The sequence below is a fragment of the Amblyomma mixtum genome, chromosome 3 (genome assembly GCF_055824585.1).
Source record: "Amblyomma mixtum isolate Tamu chromosome 3, ASM5582458v1, whole genome shotgun sequence".
In the NCBI taxonomy this organism is placed as follows: Eukaryota; Metazoa; Arthropoda; class Arachnida; order Ixodida; family Ixodidae; genus Amblyomma; species Amblyomma mixtum.
The window spans coordinates 107,230,193-107,250,782 of NC_143014.1; the positions used below are offsets into that span (position 1 = coordinate 107,230,193).

A 20,590-nucleotide genomic window follows, 5' to 3' on the forward strand; every position below is an offset into this window, starting at 1 on the left:
CCGGAGGGTAGTTACCCTGGAAGGACTAGGAGGTTACCACAGAATGAGGAGGGTATGGGGAGAGCGTGGAAGCCGTAACCAGAGGGTGGTTACAACGGTAACCGTCTGGAAGGTGGTTACCATCGAAGGAGGAGGGTTTGGTGAGAGCGGAGAAATCCTATAGCCAGAGGGCGATTACCGTGTAAAGAGGAGGGCACGGCGAGAGTGTAGGAATGCGTACCACGGTAACCATCCGTAACGTGGTTACCGTGGAAGGAGGAGGCAGGGTATGGCGATATCGCAGAGGAATGTAGCGCGGTCAATTTGCGACAAATGTTGCGAAACGCGCCGTCCGAGGAGAGGATCATCGGCAGCACTGCGCTTCTAGAGCAACGGGCTGGAGAGGAGACCTAGACGAAAAGCGACTGCGTGGAAAACTTTCTTAAAAAGCGTGCCCTAGAACTATACAGATGTGCGGTCTCTCTCATATTCTCTACCACAGTGTATCGTAGAGTATAAATACCTCAACAACTGTCGCTGAACGCTCGCGTTAACGCTCGATTAACGCTCGCGTTAACCAGTGGTAACCGTCCTGTCAATTTTGTTTCTGTAATTGATTACTGGTAATCAATTACTTTTTTTTTTCCAGAAACAAGTTGCAACCAACGGTACAGATTTGAGCACCTGAACTGACGGCAAACATTGGCGATAGCGAGGATGTTTCCTTCGTGACAGAGCGAGAACGGATCAGCTGCGGAGGAGCATCACGCGCTATCATGTACGAACCATAAGGTCATCGCCGTCTTCTATAGCAGTTTTCACCCCGAGAGAAATCACGTCACCGCTCTTTAGAGGACCCCCCCCCCCCCCCCTCGTCCTGTCAGATTGCGCACAACTTACTCTCCACTACACCCAACTCGGAGGCTTCCACACAAAGCATGGAGGGACAACGAAGGGCGGCGCTTCATACGAGGCTTGGACGCTAGCATCGAAGCGCTGCGCAACTACGAGCTGGTGCTCAAGATGTTCATACGTTGTAACACCGCCCTTTCCTCGAGCGCATACACTTAGAGAGTGCTCAGTGCAGCTGCTGGTCTCTTCACGAGGAAATGTGGGGAAATTAGCGAAAACTTCGAAAAAAAAAATAAAGTCCTTGAAAATTAACATTTACCAAAATATCAAGCAAGCTGCTGTAGTTTATTGTAGTTTGAGTAAATTTGTGTTATGGCAGTAAACTTTGGACGTAAAATAACGCAATAGTTATCGATTACTTACCTGTAATCTTTCAGTTACTTTTCGGGGGCTATAATTGACCACTGAAATAAGTTACATTTCAGGTGGAGTAATTGTAATTGTAATCGGTTACTTATTTTCTGTTATGTGTACAAGACTGGGACGAGGTAAAGCAGAGGCACGTTTTAAGCCATCATCCCAGCGCGAACAGAGGACGCCAACGAGGGTTGAGAGAGCGGGAGTGCAAGATGCTTGTCGAAGTGTGAGGTGCGCACACTGGCTGTGTTTACTGGAGCCATCATATTAGCCCGACGTGTTTACTTACTTTCGCCTAACGCATTAACTGAAATCGGCGTCAAGAGTAAAACGCAGCGGAATTTGTTTCGAACTCCATATGCAGCCGAGGAATCGGCTTCCGAAAATTTGTCATATGATTCTGGCCTATCAACAAACAAAAAATGCATCGCATGAAACTTGACCGTGGACTCTGATCGACTTCTTTCAGTATTTAGGAAAGAGAAGGGGTGACCCTAGTGAACCTCTCCGTCCTTATTGGTGCAAGTTCAAGGCCACATTCCCTGCATTAGCCAGGGCGCCAGCGCTGGAGTGCTGCCATTCTGGCTGTATTCGGGCGTCGCGTTCAACATCCAGACGACCGCCGGCGCTGTCGCGACGCAGAGCCTTCAGCTCGCGAGCGATTCGCATTGTCTTCTCTCGGCTTCGTGTTACGGGCATACGAACAGTGTCGGAGAATGCTCGCCCTCCCCTCAGCCCCCCCTCTTTCGGCGCCGTAGGTGCGCGGACGTTTCGCGCGACGGGTGCCCACCCGCACTGTCTGCCAGTTGACGCGGAGCCCTCGTCACGACCTTCTGCGCAACGCGAGACCCTTCTGGCAATCCTATCGTGCAGTCGCTGGTTGTCTACCGCACTTGCCTGGAGCTCGTCCCCGTAGATCCCGCACCAGTGCACTTACAGCGCCCAAAGCGGACATCAGACGCTTTCGTCGACCGGGGCACTCAGTATCTTCATACACTCGGTAAGTCGGAGAACCGTATTTGTTTCGTTTGGACGTCGCGAGATGAGAGCGCTCTGCGCGTATCTCAGTGAACCGTGGGTGGCCTATTCTGGGCCGCGTTAGCCCGATTTACTTAGAAGACAGAGTGCGATAGCTTGATTCCTATATGTAGAAAATTGAGGAGTGTAAATGTAAATATTTTATAAATTATATGGAACGGTAATAAGGTTCACTGACTATCTCTCTCACGTTAGACATCCGAACCGGGGCGTGGGCGAAGGAATGTTTAGGAGAGTTCACGCGAAGGAGGGACAGAGAAAGATTCGCCGTATAGGGGAGGGCTTAGGATTAATTTGGACCGCCTCTTGTTCTTTAATGTGCACTGCCATCGCCAGGCACAGAAGAGTTTTTAATTTTGTCTGTATTGAAATGCAGTCTCCGCGGCTGGAATTCGATCTTACGAATCCGCGACCTCGTGATCAGTAGCCGAGCGCCATAGCCACCGAGCTACAGCGGCGGATCGAGTCGAGACTAAAACTAAATTAATCGCGTATTCCAATGGGCAATCCGGTGTAAGTTTTCTTGCTCCACGAAACCGAAGAGCGTGTTTCAACAGGCGATTTGGATTCAGATCCTTAGTTCTGATTGGACCAGATATCGTTCTCCTTCGACAAAGTGGAGAGCTGCTCCGGATCGCCGATTGGAATACGCCATTAGTCAAAATTCGCATCCCTTTCCCGCACTATGTGGCGGCGGTAGAATTGTTTCCGCTGGCCCTGATTATGCGACCTGTCGGCTGACGAAAGGCTTGTTTGGGACAGATTTATGCCAGCGAAACAACAAATTACGTCCAAGAAACGCGCTCATGTACTTTTATGTCTGATCTGATACTTATGCGCGTGCTCTTATACGCTTGCGCCAATGGCGCATACGCGTCACGCGGGCACATTTTCAAGTCACTGAGCGCTATCTTCGTCGAACATGCGCACATGGGCGTGTCGACAATGGAAAATATAGCAGCGTTTACGCTTTTCAGTAAACCACGAAATTGTGCGAGAGCTGTCGTAACCGGCACTTTTTTTTTACGGTCTCTGTCCCTTTCATCCCTTAATTAATCCCTTCTTTCACAGTATGGTCTATAGGGGTTCACTCAATGCACTGCTACTACCGCACCTTGCCTTAAAACTGCTTATAAGACCTATGCCTACGCGCACACCCTGTGGTTTCGGCAGAGCGTACCTCGTACCTCGACGATCGTACCTCGAGCTACGCACCATGGCGAAAACGCTGTTAATTTTTGTCCATAAAATGCGTGGACACAGACTTACGGATGTTTTCAGGTAGTGCGCTTGCTGACAGCGTCACTACATAGTGAAAAAAAAAAAAAATTCTTTAAGGGCGTAGCGCTACTGTCGCATCCTACAAAGCCCCTTAATTTTTTTTTTAAGTGTGCACGGATTACACCAACACCGTTGACACACTGGTGCAGCCTTTACAGGTTCACAGGTGCAAGGGTGCGCTGCAGCTCCATACCAGCTATAATAAATGACCGGCGGTAGCAACTTGGTAAGGACACTTCAGTGCAGGGGATAGTGATTGGGTTCTAATGATGATAGTGGCTTAGTGAAGTTACCATTAGCGGTATGGTGGTCGCAGTGGTACAGTTCGTGCTGCAGAGCTACAGAACGGTAGCACCCAAGGAAGAGAAGGTGGAGACGAATATTCTCGCATTTCCTCCGCATCAGTTCATTTGATCGCCCATCATTTGTTTCGGGGGAGGATGGGGGCAGGAGGTGACGATGACTGCAGTGCAAACATGTACTGGCAGACCGCGAAATACACATATCTCGGCATCATTTAATGGAGTCTAATGCACATTGAAAAAAGCCGTGAGTAGCATTTTCTAGTGACCTGTGGTTTCTGTGGCGCGCACAGGCCACCGATCATCACGGGATCAAGCTTCGCGCGGGCCGAATGCCCCGTGCAGCTGTCCCCACACACTGCAGGAGCGCGTGCGTGCGTGCGTGCGTGCGTGCGTGCACGCACGCACGCACGCACGCACGCACGCACGCACGCACGCACGCACGCACGCACGCACGCACGCACGCACGCACGCACGCACGCACGCACGCACGCACGCACGCACGCACGCACGCACGCACGCACGCACACACGCCAAGGCATTTTGCCGAAAGAGGACTATGAACTCTAAACTGAAAGGAGTAAAAAGGGAGTAATCTGTCCTCCAGTGCACTCCTCCATTTTAAAAAAAAGAGAGTGCACTGGAGGACAGATACTCCCTTTTTTTCTCCCATATAATCCTATTTGTGTTAAGAGCATACTGCTTCTAATGCCGTATAGACGCTTCTGTTCCATGAATCGCGAGTAATCGTGTGTGGAAAATCTAGACATACGTCATTTCCTTTCTGTTTTTACGCAGAAATGTTTGGCCAGGGGAGAACCGCTAGCTCCTACCGAGGGTCCTCCGTAAACCTTCCTCTATGTTCGAACGCAGGGTCTGGCAACCTAGATATGCCCTAGTAAGGCTTTTTGATGGGCTAGTTGGTACATATTCATATTTAAAAGGCTGTGCGCTAAAAAGACGTTCACAGGAAAAAGGAGACGACAGGAAAGAAGCGCAATGTGGCTTGTTACGCCCCATCTATATTCATACATTTTACCCCCATTTGAAAGCTGTAGCATTCAGCAATCAGTGATTCTGTATTTTTCCGCACATCCGTCATCACTGCACGGAAGTACCTAGTGAAACACCCGTGCTTAATTTTTCGCTCCCCGGAAAAGAATATAGGTGGCCCTAGAGTTAGGTAAGGTCTAAAGCGAATGAGCCGTCTCCTATTTGTATTTTTGGAGACATCATCGTCATCATCATCCTGACCAAACCCACTGCAGGGCAAAATCATCTCCCAAGTCTCTCCAAATAACCCGCTCCTGTGCCAGCTGCAGCCACCGTATCCCTGCAAACTTCTTAATCCCATCAGCCCACCTAACTTTCCGCCGCCCCCTGATACGATTTCCTTTTTTTTTTTTTGAATCACTCCGTTACCCTTAAGGACCATCGGTTGTCTTGTCCTCGCATTACATGCCCTGCCCAAGCCCATTTCTCCTCCTTGATTTGGACTAGATGTCATTAAGTCGCGTTTGTTCCCTCACCCACTCTGCCCTCTTCTTGTCTCTTAACATTACACCAATAATTTTTCTTTCCATACCTCGCTGCGTTGTCCTTAAATTAAGCTGAACCCTCTTCGTTAGCCTCAACGTTTCTGCCCCATAGGTGAGTACCGGTAAGACACAGCTGTTGTATACTTTTCTCTCGAGGGATATTGGTAAACTGCCATTCATGATCCGAGAGAACTTGCCATATGCGCTCCACCCCATTCTTATCCTTCTAGTTATTTCCCTCTCAGGATCCGGATCAGCGGTCACTAGCTGCCCTAAGCAAACATATTCCCTTACTACTTCCAGCCCACCAATACCAATTGCAAACTGCTCTTCCCTTGCTAGGCTGTTGAACATTACTTTGGTTTTGATATTAATTTTTAAACCAACTGTTCTGCTCTGGCTGTCTAACGCATATATCATGCTTTTCAATCCATCTTGAGTGACTTATCAAGGCGATTTTATCAGCGAATTGGTTATTACGAAGGTATTCTCCACTAACTCTTATCCCCAGCTGTACCCCTTCCAGGCCTTGGGAATACCTCCTGTAAACAGGCGTGGAAAAGCATTGCCTAGATCGTGTCTCCCAGGCTGATACCCTTCCTTATTGGAATTTTTATTGCTTACTTTATAGAGGACTATGGTAGCTGTTCCTGAAGTCAGCAATAAAATTCCAATAAGGAATTATATTTTTGGAGACGATTGCCCAAGAATGTGAACGGCACGTACCGCGGATCCGTCAGATATTCTAATATGCTGGATTGTTCTTAACCGAAGAAAACGAAGAACACCCTCAGCGGGGGTGAGAGAGAAAGAGAGAGAAAAACTTTATTATAGCAAGTGTGTTTAGAGCCCCCTTGGGTCCCTGGACCACCGTACGGCCCCTAACACGCCAGGATTCATTCACCCCCGCTCGTCAGCGGGGGTGAATGAATCCTGGCGCGTCAGGACCCACAACTTAGGATCTACCGCTAGATGAAGCAGAGCATCATATCAGCCTGCTATCTCCAGAATAATACACAGAATGGGATGGAACTGGCAGGATCAAAGCGCTTATATATTGTACTTCAGCGCCCGTTGAGCTGGTCGATGTTCTACAAGTTGAGTACCGATAGGCCATGAAAGGATATCTTATTCCTATATTTTTCTAACACACGATAGCCTGTGCACGCTAGGCCTCAAAAGTTATTCTCCCGCCCTTGCGTGCGTGTGTCCGCGCGTAGCGCCGAGCACCCACCCACTTAAGGCCAGTCGCAGCTGGCGTGATAAAAAATGCGGCTCAGAGAGGTTGGCCGTTCGAGAAGGGCACAGCGATACGGAGTCCCGTCAAATAACTCGGATCGGGGAATAAATAGATTAAATAGAAGGTTCAAATGGGAATCTCAGGCATAACAGAAAATCTGAATGTTCTCGAATGCGAGCCAAAGGCAGTCAAATGATAACTGCGCAGGCTATTAAAAGCATCAAAAAGTAATGTTAAGGCAGGGGCGCATAAATTTCGAAAGGTAGGCTCTCACCTTTTCCTTGTAACGTATTGTAGTGCGATGAAGACGCTATGTATTTTAAAGCGAAAACTTTACTGGCCTAGTCAAGCCAAGATCATCGGCGCCGCAATTTCACCTTAGAGTGGAGGAACGGTGGAGGAGTGGCAGCCACGTGGCATATCGTCTCTCATTACCTCCTTTATCCCTTCCCGTATACGGCGCGGTTCGGGTGTCCACCAAGATGTGACAGTTACTGCGCCGTTTCCTTTCCTCAAAAACCAAACCAAATAAAACAAGTGGGCCACCGGCGTTCATTGTCGTTGGCGTTGACAACGTTGTAGAGTCCGTTGATTTTGACGAAAGAAAAGGAGTACCACTGGCTTCCTGGGTTAGTATACACCTCTATCTCGCTTTCATGTACGTGGCGTTGGTGTTCACCTGCAAAAACCTGCTTTCGCTCAATATTCCGTGCTTAGCAATGCTAAACCGGCAGCAATTTTTAATAAAGTGTTATAACATGAACACCCCTTTGAGGTCGCGCTTTCAAAACGCAGCACGCAGCATATTTTAACAATGAGAAGCATTGTCCCATACCTGCGCCGACTGCGCCTGTCACAGGTGTGTGTTATTCGTAATGGTACTTCGAAGCAGGAGGGATCAGAGGTCACCGAGAAAGTTCTTTGTCCTGCAATGGACTAAGCTGATGATGACGATAGCGGTGGGGGTCACTCACGCTGGAGTCAACCGATTAAACTCTTCATAATTCCCTTACCACCAGCCTCATCATGAGTGTCTCGCAACAAAAGCCATATTTCCCCCGGACGCCCTTGCTATCTCGGTTGGGCGATGATCCTGGTGAATTCGAAACCCAACAGGCGGGTCCCGCTGTTGGGTCTGGCAGCGGAAGGAACCGTCAGGTCAGCGGTGCCAACGCTTTTCTTTCTTCCTTTCTTGGACAGTTTCCTTAGATAGTTCTTTTTCAGGTCTTTTGCTGCGGTTTAGCTTTTTTACTGTACTAGAACGGGGACTTCACGCGGGTTAACGGCGTCGCTGTCGCCATTGGCGTATTATGCGCAACAGAAAATTTGTGTTCATATTCCAGCCGATAATATTTGTGAATGAGTATGGCCTGTTAAGGAGAATTTTATTCATGTAATGCTAGAAGTGGGTGCTCGAGACTGCTTCCTGTGTGCTTTGTCACACAGGCGGGCCTAACCATTGGGTGCTCCAGTAGTGTAAGTGAATGGGTGGTCGCAGAAGAAGCAATTGGGAGCTCTTGTGTGATGACTGCTTATCTTCGACCACGCCTTGGATTATTGCATGGAAATTCCCGTAGGGTTCGGGAATTCCGTAGTGAAAACTTGACTATTCTTATATGCATGCGATGCACCACGTGTAACTTGTGCCATACATTCCATTTCTCTACATTCAGTGGAAATTAGGCCAGGCCCGCGAGAAAATCCTTGGACCCAGTTCTCAAAAACTGCAAGCTCGTCATGCGCACGCGTCGATGATGCTGCTGTCCTCCTCTTTCCCATTTAAGCGCGGACTTCTTTCCGGCGCACGAAAAATGGACCGTCTACCGAGGTCGAAAACTAAAGCGTTCCCCAGCCCGATGACACTGTGACGGAGCATCAGCCCCGTTGCGGAAGCAACCACCTGGCGATCTGCCGCACGCGACCGGCGGGTGGGGAAGGGAGAGCGGGGGGGGGGGGGGGGGGGGTTGGAAGGAGGGGGGCAAGGTGGAGCGTGTCGCTGCGGAGAGGGGGGCTCCTCCACCGGCCGGATGGAACATCTGGAGGCCGCTCCCCGCCGCTCGTGGCCCATGAAAGGAAGCAGCCGGCACGTGCAGCCGGCGCGTGCGGCGCTCGCTCAATGCACGCGCCGGCAGATGGTTGTTGGGCGCCACTGTCGGTAGAGCGCACCTCCCCCCTTCTTACCGCCTCCCCTCGCCGGTAGGCGGCCATGATGGAGCCGCGGCTCGCGAGCGTGGCCGGCCGCGAGCCTCGGCGCGTGATGCCCGTCGTGCGCCGCCGCGAAGGCGTCGGGTCCACGTGCGCCCGCAGCACCCTGCGCCTCGAGCGTCTACGATTGGCCGCGGCGACCGCGCACCGGAATGCGTGCAGGATGCAACGGAATTGTTCTGCTGTTTGATGGATCGCCCGCGCTCGCAACTCGGGTACGTACACGGGCAGCGACCTTTATCGCCGCTTTGCGCCTTTGCAGCGTTACTGCGCAGTGTCGCATTTGCTGCGTTTTCCTACATGTCATGGATTAATGAACTATGTATGAAGCTCATTAATTCATCATGAGTATACTGACAGCACCACGAAATGTGAATGCCCGTCATGCACGGTGATGACCTGTGTGCTTTATACTTATGAAGTGAGTGTAATTGCGTGTTGCTAAATTTTGCAAGCTGAGGGCAGAAAAGTGCGCACACAAAGACGCACAGGCACACACAACGCTCGTTGTGTTTGCTTCACTCCTTTTTCATGTTTGCGCGCGTTCGCGAAATGACGAAACGCAGAGCGAACCATTCTCCAGGCAACTTTTGATGCACGCTGTAGTTTGACTGGGATGGTGTACAGATGATGACATGCTTTATTGATACGGTTTTATGTTCCGCGGTATGTTGCCTCTGAATTGTTTTCGTTGCTGCTGCTTGCTCGCCACCACGTGAGGGAAAGCGCTTACTCGCCATCCTTGCTGACCCTGCTGTTCCAGGGTTTCTTGACAAATATGACAAATATGACTTGACAAATATGACCACCGCAAGCTTCTTGCCGCAAACTCTCTCGAGAGCGAAGGTCCCGAGCAGAGCAGTGTTTGCAAAACACCGCGATCATCTGGCATACGAAGAGTGCGCGCATGGCGTGTGCGTGGGACAAAGTCAAAGTAGGCGCTCTTCTAAAAGAGCTTAAAAAAAAAAAAATGTTTGCGTGCGTGACGTGCGGCCTATAGTCGAGGAACGCCGGCTCAACTCTGCGCCGCAGGTGTGTTGCAGAGAGGCACAGCCCACAGACAACAGGCTGGGCGAAAGAGTTGCACCATGCCGTGCACGTAGCGGATTTATGCTTGCAGGATGCTTTGCGAAAACCGCTGATTTATCTTATGCCCGCCGTGGAAGTTCGTGCAGAACAGCATAATAGTATGGTTTAGAAACTGAGCCTGTGGGTGTAGTGCTTATGTTCATCACCGTCGCAAGGCAGGAGCGTGCGGAGATGTTACAGTAACGAGCGCTGCCATAATTTCGCACTTAGGCTTCGTTTTAAAAATCCGAAGACTCCGCTTTCAGGGGATCCAATTCGTTTGTTTGTTTGTTTGTATATTGGGGTTTAACGTCCCAAAGCAACTCAGGCTATGAGGGACGCCGTAGTGAAGGGCTCTGGAAATTTCGACTACCTGGGATTCTTTAACGTGCACTGACATCGCACAGTACACGGGCCACTAGAATTTCGCCTCCATCGAAATTCAGCCTCCGCGGCCGGGATCGAACCCGCGTCTTTCGGGTCAGCAGCCGAGCGCCGTAACCACTGAGCCACCGCGGATAAGCTCTTGATACAAGTGCCCCGTACCAGCAACTAAGTCATTCTACATTTTTTTTGCTTTGTGCGGCCCATAGGAGCTGGCATTTACGTTGAAGGTTTCGCTTAGTATTGTCTTTTTCCTTTTAGAGTGTCTACAACAAGCGACCAAGTAAAAAAAGAGTAAAGCCCAGCAGTGGCCCTTACTCATATTTCAGTGTTGAATTACTCAGCGAACCGCGAATTGTATTCTACAGAACCCAACTACGAATCAAGGTGCATACGCAGTTGTTTCTGCAGCAAATTCCCAGACAGGTGTAGTTCGACAGGAACCGCTGATCAGCATTTGCTGCGGCACTTAGTGAAGCGCACCCCATGCGACAGTCGACAGTGTCGCCTAAGGAACTGTGTCTCGGTAGCTACGCTGTTCGACTACTGAGCCCAAAGTCGCGGGTTCGGTTCCGGCCGCGACTCCTGCATTTCTGTGGAGGGGAAATGCAAACACGCCCATGTGTTGTGTCATGTCCAGTGGGCGTTGGGGAGCCCCAGGTGGTCGAGATAATTCCGGAGTCCTTCAGTAAGGCGTGCCTTGAAGCGCACAATGTTGCTTTGGCATGTAAAAATCAATCGGTCGATCAATCGACCAATCGCGGCCTTGATTAAGTACGCTTACCGGCTGTGGGCTTGGCTTTCAAGCAGTTTATTCGCGTGTTTGCGTAATTGCAGTTTTTTCAGAAGGTTACGAACGGGCACCTGAAAGCTCCGCTGCAGCTCACAGTAGCCTTGCGTATACCTAACTTTAAACGTGAGGCCGCAATTAAATGACAAGGTTGAAAGAATAGGTGGGATGATTATCACCTGGGCAGGTTTCAGGGGAGAGGATAAAGGAAACTACCCCCCTACCAATAGCCCCTCGAAGTGGTGCTCACAAATGCGCCCGATTATCGCTGCCTATTTCTGTCAGTTTTTTTCCCACTTCATCTGCTTCTCTGGCATGCGAGGAACATCGACAGGCACTGCACTGACGTATAGATGAGATTGGGATACTAATGCCAATATGCGATGCTGCTGCGACGAAGTGCTGCACACGGCGCCGCCGTGAAGCAACCGGTGGGGCGTTGTTGCAGGTAACCCCTGCTGGAGCTGTTCGCTTGATAAATCAGCTGTTCCTAAGGTGCTATTCCATGGCGCAGAAATTCCTGCTTTGCGAAGCAGTTATAAGTTAAGCTTAGCTTCGCATAAACTCTACAAGCACGAGACGCGAAAGACGGCCTTTGAGTGCAGTCTTTGTTCGATTCCGATTGCTTCGTATGTATGTGTACTTGTGTTCTTGTGCTCGTGCAACACCGCCCCATTTTAATGTGTAGGACAAATTGAAGTTGGCCTTTATCGATAGATTAATGCGTTCGGAGGACAAAGAGGCTACTTTCTGCGAAAACGGTACTTTTACAAGATAGAAAAGGCCAAACATTGAAATGCAGGTACCACCGTCATGGAGTTACCGTCGGTATTGACGCTACGAGTCTGAATCGAGGGGCGGGGAAAAAAAAAAATGTTCCATTTTTAAATCGGATTTTTGTCAAAAATAAACGCGTCTTTTGTTGTCGAACATACGACAACTAGCCATGAAGAGCCAAACAATCAAGTTTCACTAAAAACACGAATTGGATGAAGTTTTCTTCAGTGTCTCATTTTGGTTTGGCTTGGTTTTTTTATGCGGTTTAACGTCCGAAAGTTACTCAAGCTATGAGGGACGCTGTAGTGGAGGGCTCCGGATAATTTCGATCACCTCGGGTTCTTCAACGTGCACCGACATCGCACAGTACACGGGTCTCTAGCATTTCGCCTCCATCGAAATGCGACCATCGCGGCCGGTATCGAACCCGCGTCTTCCGGGTCAGCAGTCGATCACCATAACCACTGAGCCACCACGGCGGTTGTGCCTATTTTTAAGGCAAGATAGATCACTGGGTCATTTTAAAAAAGGTATATATGGCGTATCAGTTGTCCACCTTCCTTTCCATAATGTGTCCGGCAGAGTAATATAATAGAAGCATAAAAGAATAGTCTAAAACAAAAATATAAACCGTTCTTTGTGTGTTTCCGTCTTCATTCAGTTGCACAGCTGCGGTCGACATCAAGAGATCAGTCGCACAACGTGGTAGCTATGCGTGCAATGAAATATTTGTTCTAACAGGAGAGATCGGATACGTTTCGAGATAAAAAAAAATCCCGAGTGTTAACCTGCACTGCGGTTTAATCTCAGACCCGTTAACTATCAGTAAAGTCTGCTGTCTGAAAAGAAAAACACAAGCAAACGAAGTGAAGCAATGTGGTACATTTTACGGTTGCAGCACTTCGGCGCCTAAGACGTCGATGGCCTGCTGCACGAGCAAGCTTGTGCGTCCTCAACTCCAAGCCAATCGACCCAGGTCCCGACAGTGTGGCACGGGGAAGGAAGCAATTTTTATTTGCAAGATGGCTTTCTCACATCTCAGTATGCCCTAGTAGTACGAAATTTCCTCTCCTATACCTTACCTCTGCGCGGGGCTGTACATATCCATGAAATCTGTCTACACACGTGGTGCATTCATTTCATGCACATGCCTCCTTCTACATTTTCAAAAAAAGGAAAAAGAGGAAAGAAGCGAGTCGTAGGAGAGAGCCGTGGCAAAAAGAAGACGAATGAAAACAGCGTAAGATGTAGATCTCGGCTCCTGTTCAGGCGAATTTGGCGCGTCTGCTAAATGGAGACCTTTTACACAAGACGCGATCATGCACGCACTATATGCAGGGCGGCGCCACATAGCGGGACATGCCGACGCCTGGCTACAGCGGCGACGAGATTGGTGGCAGCGAGCTGGACTGGATCATCGCGGGCTTCCGGGCCTGCGCCCTGGAGACCCTGCGCTTCCTCATCGAGCAGGAGCGCCTGCCAGGTGCGCAAGCGCTGCGCGATTTGCACGGCTGCCGACGCGTTTGTCCTCTGCCGGGAGGACGCATATACTGTGGCGCACTTAACTAATATCACTCTGCTTCGTAGTGAGTGAATCGTCTCGGCAGTAATTCATGTTGTAGGCCGCGTCACTGCTATATGTATAGTGGGGAAACACGCACGATTTTCTCAGGATATGTGCAGCCTTCTGGGCCATGCTGTGTCGCTCATACTGCATCCCCAGCGTTCCAAATCGCTTGAAGGTGAGGGGAACTGTCGTCCCCACCCAGCCGAAATTTAGGCCTTCCGCGGATGTTACAAGAACCATGACTAAGTAGAACGTGTTGTCGGGCTAGTTGGTTCAGTACTTCAGACATGGTAGTTGCGCGAAGAACCCCTACACATTCCTTAGAAGCAATCCCCATGGGCTCTAAACTTTTGACACAGGCTGCATATCCTGGCCTAGACTATAAATACAGCCTGCCACAGAATTTGGAGAGCTGTCTTGGGCAGCTTTGTACATTTTGTTATTTTGGCGCTTACTATGAGCATAGGAGCGCGTAACCATGCTGCAGCGAATTTGATGAAGTCACCGGAGTCACTATACCTCTCAATACCGTACACAAACGCCCCCTCATTAGCACAGGCTGACAGCCTCTTCGCTGAAAATAAGCCTCAGGGCTACATCCGACATTAGGTACTAAAAAAAGTGGTGTACACTACTTGATCTTCTGTTAGAATTCTTGCTGCGCCACTTTCCAGCAGCACATGTTGTCGAGGCAAGTGAGGAGGTGGTCGTTATTACCTCGAGGCATGTCAGCTTGTTCCGATCCACTTCGCTCCTGCTTGGAAAGAAGGCCGAATGGCTACGCGAATGCAGAGCCACGCAACGGCTCGTGGTATGCACCTCTTTTGCTCCCGACAGTTGATTTTCGCATGTGCGCTTTACTACAGATAGTCGGCTCATGGTAAGAGTACAGTGACGTCCGCAACGTCAATTCGCTTATCACTGACATGTCAGCCCTCTTCTGTCTTCAAAGGCTGACAGGACAGGGACGATTCGCGACGTTTAGAAAGGTAGGCAAGAAAACTTCAAGGGTGGCAATGAAGGAGCGATAGTACGGTGGTAGTGCGCTGGGGGCCGACTTCACACTCCAGATTCACGGCTGGCTGCAAGCGGATGTGCAGGCTCCCGGCCCACATGTCACGCTCGAGCTCCAAGCAGCTCCAGTGTCTGTAACACTGTGAGCAGCGAGAGGCGTCTGCTTTCTACAAGAACAGGCATGATAATAGTATTCTTGCGGAAGCCGAAACTAGTTCGCAAGGCTTTATCAAAAATAAAAATGCAAAAGCTTGCATTACATCCAGGAGCTTGATATTTGCAAGGAACCCTGCATAGCAGGAAGATGGTACCGCTGAAGGCCCACACGCAGCGATGCATGTAGCCGTTGGTGAATGTCAATTTACTTTGCATTTGTGCATGGACAATGCACTTGTTACGTCCAGAGGAGCACGCATCAGGCACGTAGCCAAGAGTTCAGAAATTTCCCCTATAAGGACGGCATGAGTTCGTCCAAACTGTTGAGAGAGAGAGAGAAACTTTATTATGGCAAGTGTATTAGACCCCCCTTGGGTCCCTGGACCACCGCACGGTCCCACTCTACGTCGGAACGTTCATGTGGTGTTTGTTCATGACGTCGGCACCCCGAAGCACCGCAGCAAGCTGCGATGGCGGGTCCAGAGACGAGAGCACGACTTCCCAGTCCTCCCAACTTGATAACGCGGGCTGTCCCTGCGGGGGAGGATCAGCAGGGCAGCCGAAAAGGATGTGGGAGAGTGTGGCGTGAGGGTCGCCGCACAGGGTGCATGCAGGGGAGGTGCCACAGTAGAGAGATAGCAGCTGAGGGGATGAGAGAGAGCGGGTCTGGAGGCGTCTCCAGAGGATCTGTTTGGAATGGGTAAGGGAGGGGTGTGGAGGAGGGTAAGTCCGACAGTCCAAGCGGGGCATTTGAGTGAGCTCTGCAAAGGTGTGCTCCCGTTCTCTCGAGAAACCTGGACCGAGGCCGTCCTGAGCCCGGCAAATCAAACCTCGGGCCAAATTATCGGCAGCCTCGTTTCCTGGATTCCCAGAGTGAGCCGGCACCCACTGGAGCTCTACCCTGCGTGGTAAGTTTTTGGAGGGGGTGTTCAACAACTCCCAAGCAGTGGCGTGAATCCTGCCTCTCGCGAAGTTGAACAGAGCCGTTTTGGAGTCGCTGAAGACGTAGTTTGCATTGGAATGTTCAAGGGCTAGGGCGATGGCGGTTTCCTCTGCCTCCTCAGGCGTACAGCCTGAAGGAAGGCGGTGTGTGAGGGGCTGTGCTAGGGCTGGATTGTAACCAACTGCAACAGCTTCATGAGTTGTGCTCGCGGCGTCTACACAAATGGCGTCCTGGGCTTGTCCGTAATACTTGTGTAGGGCCTTAGCGCGAGCCATGCGGCGAGGGTTGTGGTACTGGGGATGAACGTTCCGGAAAAGGGGTTTGCAGGATTCCGGACGCAACGATCATATCCAAACTGTTGAGGCAGTAATGAAAGGCTTGTTCTACTCTAAGGCATCTCGCGAGATATGAGGTGCGGAGTTGTGCCGCCGTCCTTTGCTGACAGCCGCAGGCCTACCTGTCATGGAAGTAGTCGCGTAGCCAGTTGCACATGGCGGCACATGCAGCCAGTAATGCCGATGGACTTAGGGCTCAACGAATGGCTTCGTATAATCGACGTTGTCAAATGTTTGGTGACGCAGAGAAGCACAGTAATGGTTAAGAACTGCACTGCTCTGGTGCTCTGCTGCGCTTGATGCTGTTTCCAAGGGCAGTGACAAGGTGGATGCTGCTGCGACCTTTTCGGAAGCCTGACATCGGTGGAGGGTAAAGGTCCTAGCATAAATGTCAATGACCGCTTTCCCAATGAGCTTCCCGACACAGTTTAAAAGTGCATTTGGATCGTAACAAGTTCACACGGTGCACAGAGGGTTCTCTAGTGGCCCATACGTTCTCGACAATTTCGACCAAAAATCACAATATCCGGCACCGACATTGCGGGATGCTGATAAAGCTTTACCATAGGTAGGTAGTGCTCTACAACATTCTTTTGCTACTAACGAACCATAAAAGCAGCAAAAATCGTAATCGAGTTGAAGAGGGTAATTATTCCTGGTAATGAATGTAGTACAATACAACAATGACAAAGAGCTGAGGCTCACACTCAAAATCTCTGCCACATCCATAGTTGTTCGCGCATAAAGGAAATCTAATTTGCGAAATAAATTTTTAGTAAACACTAATCAGTGAAAAATAGCGTTCAGGAAGTATGCCATAATTCGGCTTAAACTAATAGAGAAAAACTATTACGATTATTATGATGACGATGATATCAAAAAATGGTTGGCTGAAGCGTGGGCACATTGTGGCCGGCAGGATCACCGCATTAAACTGCTCTTCTCGAAAGCCATGGACACTAATAACTGACGCCTCAGACAAGTAGAGTTACTTATTGCTTTGTCCAATGTCAGTGTGACTTACGCTCGTGCTGATCACGTCCGCTTTCGCTCAAAAGGTTGCGCAAGAGGCACGCGCACTACCAAGAAAGGCTTGAGCATTTCAGAATCGTGGCTTGAGCGAGGTTTCAGATACACTTCTTGGTACACTTCTATCTCGCGACGCAGGTACCGACCCCATGGTGCTGGGCCTCTGGCGGCACCTGATAGTGCAGGAGCTCGCCATGGACGTGGATTCGGTGCTGAGCCAGCAGGCGGCAGAGGGCGAGCCTGCAATGCCTGAACCCCCGGACGAGGTTCGGTTCGGCATTCCGAGCCCCCAGGAGGAAGCTGCTAGCCAGATGCACGGCCAGCTGCTCAACAGCGACGAGGAGCAGCAGCCGAACGATCTGCAGAGCCACCTCCCTGCCGTCTCTTCAGTGGTGGGGCCAGACGTGAACAGCGACCGCAATGCAGGGGAGACACCTCCCACCGCGGAAATGAACACTCGAGAGCAAGACTGTTGATGCGGGGTGCGCACTGCCAGGGCGGAGGGTCGCTTGCTCTGGCCTTTTTCTTTGAGAGTGCTCTGTGAAGAATCAAGTTAGTTGCTTCTCGGTGCTTTTGTATAACCCGCATCCAGATTTTTGTGAGGCACGTAAAGCCTTTGTTCTACCGCGACGAAAACCGTATGATGGTATTTTAAGTCTTTATGTGTCTAGCTTCTTTCAGAAACTGATCCTGTCTTATTGTGCGTGCGTGTGTGTAGACAGTACTGTGACTGATAACCTACCTTTACCATCGTCCCCGTTTAAATCCTGAACAGGTGCGGTTTTAAGAACTGCTTGCTGGACCGTTGCAGCATTACATGCGGTCTCCGTACTCGGCGGCGCACCGAGATAGACTAGAAATGTATACACCAGTGAGAAAAAGTAAATGGGAGAAGAGAGCATCTGGCTACATTGCTCTGTGGGCTGCCTGGAGGCACAGAGAGGCACGGTGCCTAAACAGAAGCAGAGTGCGTGCGACCGCACTCAGCACGCCCAGCAACGTGTCGACTGCAGTCACATTACAATGTGCGACTCATCGGAACTGAATGCGTCTTGATACAGAACACCAAGTATGCGGGGACACTGCAGGGGACGCTATTTTTTCGAGTGGCAGCTAAACGCGTAAGGCTTCAGCACCAGCGGGCTGCTCAATGAAGTGAGCTCCGAAGACATCTTTCGTATTGCAATTCGTAATAAGCGCAACTTGCCACATGTGTCGTCTATTAGTCGAGTCACTAGGACAATATACATTGGCGGCAGAAGCGGCACGAGGTCACTTCTGCCAGGGCTACTTTGTGCCATTCACATTTGTACGCAGGCGTACAATCGCACCTGGAAGCGCAGCTCGGGTGCTGCGCTTGCCTTCTGCGCGCTAACTCAGTGTGCTAAACTGCCGCGTAATTTGCACATGCACCCTGCAGGAGTGTGCAGCCTGTTAATTGGCATTTTAACGTGCAGAGATGGCTTTATCTTGCTCTTCATATTTATTAAATATACACGAACCTGGGTAATCGAACTCGAAGGGGATCGCGAAATAGTTAGATATATCGATCAAAACATGGCAGTTGATATGGTTATCTGTAACCTATAAGCAAGAATACATTGCACCCACACTAGTGACGTGCTTCTTCCCGTGACATTACCCCCGCCGGCGTGCTGTAGCGCTGCCAGGCGTTGGGAAGCCTAACCTGCTTCGCATCGAAGCTGCAGTGTACTCTGCATGGAACTAGCCACTGCCTATCCTAAGATGTGTAATTCTGTTCCGAGTGCACTGTAAATTGCATAATCGCTCATTAAAATTAAGACACAGTTGATTTCCGCAACGCCTCGGCGAAGCGGGCGCGAATGACGCCAGGCGAGAGCCGCCTTTAGCCTTTAGTTCGTTAGGTTGGCTTCACTGCATAAGGTCGATGTAGCGTGGAAATTGAGTACAAGAAATAGAAGACCACCCTTAAGCACAGGCCACGTTCACCTTGTGCCATCGTGTCACGGTGCTAGCACTGCCAGCAGGTGGCTAAGGCCGCGCAGCAGACCTCCCCACTCGCGAAAAGTCATCGAACAACGTCGTTAGAAGAAGCGCCACTCGCAAGTGCGCGGAACGCAATTCGATATATCGAACGACTGGGGAAATTGGAGCTCGTTATATTGCGCGACTTTCCTATACCTTTACACAGAATTTTCAAGAGTATAATCAATTTGTTCGATATAGCCAATTCCAAATATCCAGGTTCGATATATTCGGACTCGACTGTATCTATACATTCCATGATCGCGAATGAAACGAAAATAAATGTACTTTTATATGCTTACCCTAAGCACTGATATTTTTGTACTACCTACGCAAGCCAATACAGCTTGTATACTTTTTATTGAAATAAAGCTGTTTTATTCTGACGCGTGGCACTATTCGCAGGCTGGTGCATTAAAGCGCCAAATGCCCTTTATTACGAAAAAAATCCAAGAAACAACTGCTGGTCCAACTCCTTCTCTACAACTGCGAAGTGTCATTCTATCGTTCCCAGGTTCACTCTTTCTCCCCTCAGGTGCTGGAAAGCGGTATTCTATCATGACTGACTTGAAATAAAATGGAAGTTGGTGCCAGCCCATCAGGAACCAAATAATCAAAACCTCTCGCATGCAGCAATGGTCGCTTAGTAGCTCGCGTCCGTCCCTCGACAGTCTTCAGAACCCGGCGTATACGACGTCATTAGTTCCTGCCAGACACGAGTTATTCTAACACGCGAGAAGCTTTGAGAACGACACCAGGGGCTGTAGGTGCACCTTAATCCGTCGGTGACCAACAACCCCGCACACATCTGCTCACCCTTTCACAGTCTCCCTCCAACACCCGATGGTGCAACTTACATCTCTCGCACGTTCTCTACACCCCTGAGGAGCCGAACCGCTATTAATCGTGAAAACAATCTACGATGATCACTGCATAGCTGCGAGCTTTTATATTAAAATAACGGCAACAAATGAGGCATTACCGCCACTTTCAGTCACATCTGAATACAGAGAAAAGTGTCGTTCACGCTCACCCACGTAACGTGAGCCAAGGCATAAAAAAAGAAAAACTAGCACGTCTCTTCAAAGACTTACTGAAAACAATATTACAGACGGTAAGGCATGTTGACGGGCTAGTTGGTTTTGCATCTTGAAACTTGGGAAAAACCCACCTAGGCGCAAATGATTTCACAAGGACACAAAAAAAAAAAAGACGAGGAGACAACCGACAGGCGCCAACTATTTTTTGCTCGAAAAAAAAAACACATACATTTATAGTCTCAGGCAACGCCCACATTTACACACCACGTGCCTTATCGCAGCCCTGAGTTATCGCCAAGCACGAACATTATTGCTCAGAAAATCGTACTCCGCCGCACTCCGTGTACTCGTGTACTCCGCAATCGTACTCCGTGTCACTCACACACAAGGCTGCCTTTTTCTTTATGTGAAAGGCTTCCAATAAAAGCCTCGCCTGCTTGAATTTGCTTTTGCCCACAATCCTTGCCTTTTCCAGTCGAGGTGCACACTTGCACGTGTTAACGTGGCTCACCAAAGTGGCGTATTTATCTTTATTATTCACTACCTTTTTGTCATGTTCCCCAAGGCGTTTGTTGATGCACCTCCCCGTTTGCCCTATATAGGACATACCACAGGTCAGGGGTATCTC

At 49.9% G+C, this 20,590-nt stretch overlaps 1 protein-coding gene across 3 annotated transcripts; it reads left to right on the forward strand.

Annotated features, from left to right (window-relative positions):
* Nucleotides 1–2,135: 2,135 nt before the first annotated feature.
* LOC149351287 (uncharacterized) lies at nucleotides 2,136–19,308 on the forward strand. 3 transcript variants are annotated; one of them, XM_089580580.1, is made up of 3 exons: nucleotides 2,136–2,248; nucleotides 13,210–13,354; nucleotides 17,054–19,308. In XM_089580580.1, exons 2-3 carry the CDS (start codon nucleotides 13,231–13,233, stop codon nucleotides 17,389–17,391), a joined length of 462 nt encoding a protein of 153 aa, XP_089436706.1. In that variant the 5' UTR covers nucleotides 2,136–2,248; nucleotides 13,210–13,230; the 3' UTR covers nucleotides 17,392–19,308. The 3 variants fall into 3 exon arrangements, with proteins under 3 accessions (XP_089436706.1, XP_089436705.1, XP_089436707.1); XM_089580579.1 differs by lacking the exon at nucleotides 2,136–2,248 and adding an exon at nucleotides 8,677–9,067; XM_089580581.1 differs by lacking the exon at nucleotides 2,136–2,248 and adding an exon at nucleotides 9,162–9,273.
* The last annotated feature ends 1,282 nt before the right edge of the window (nucleotides 19,309–20,590 follow it).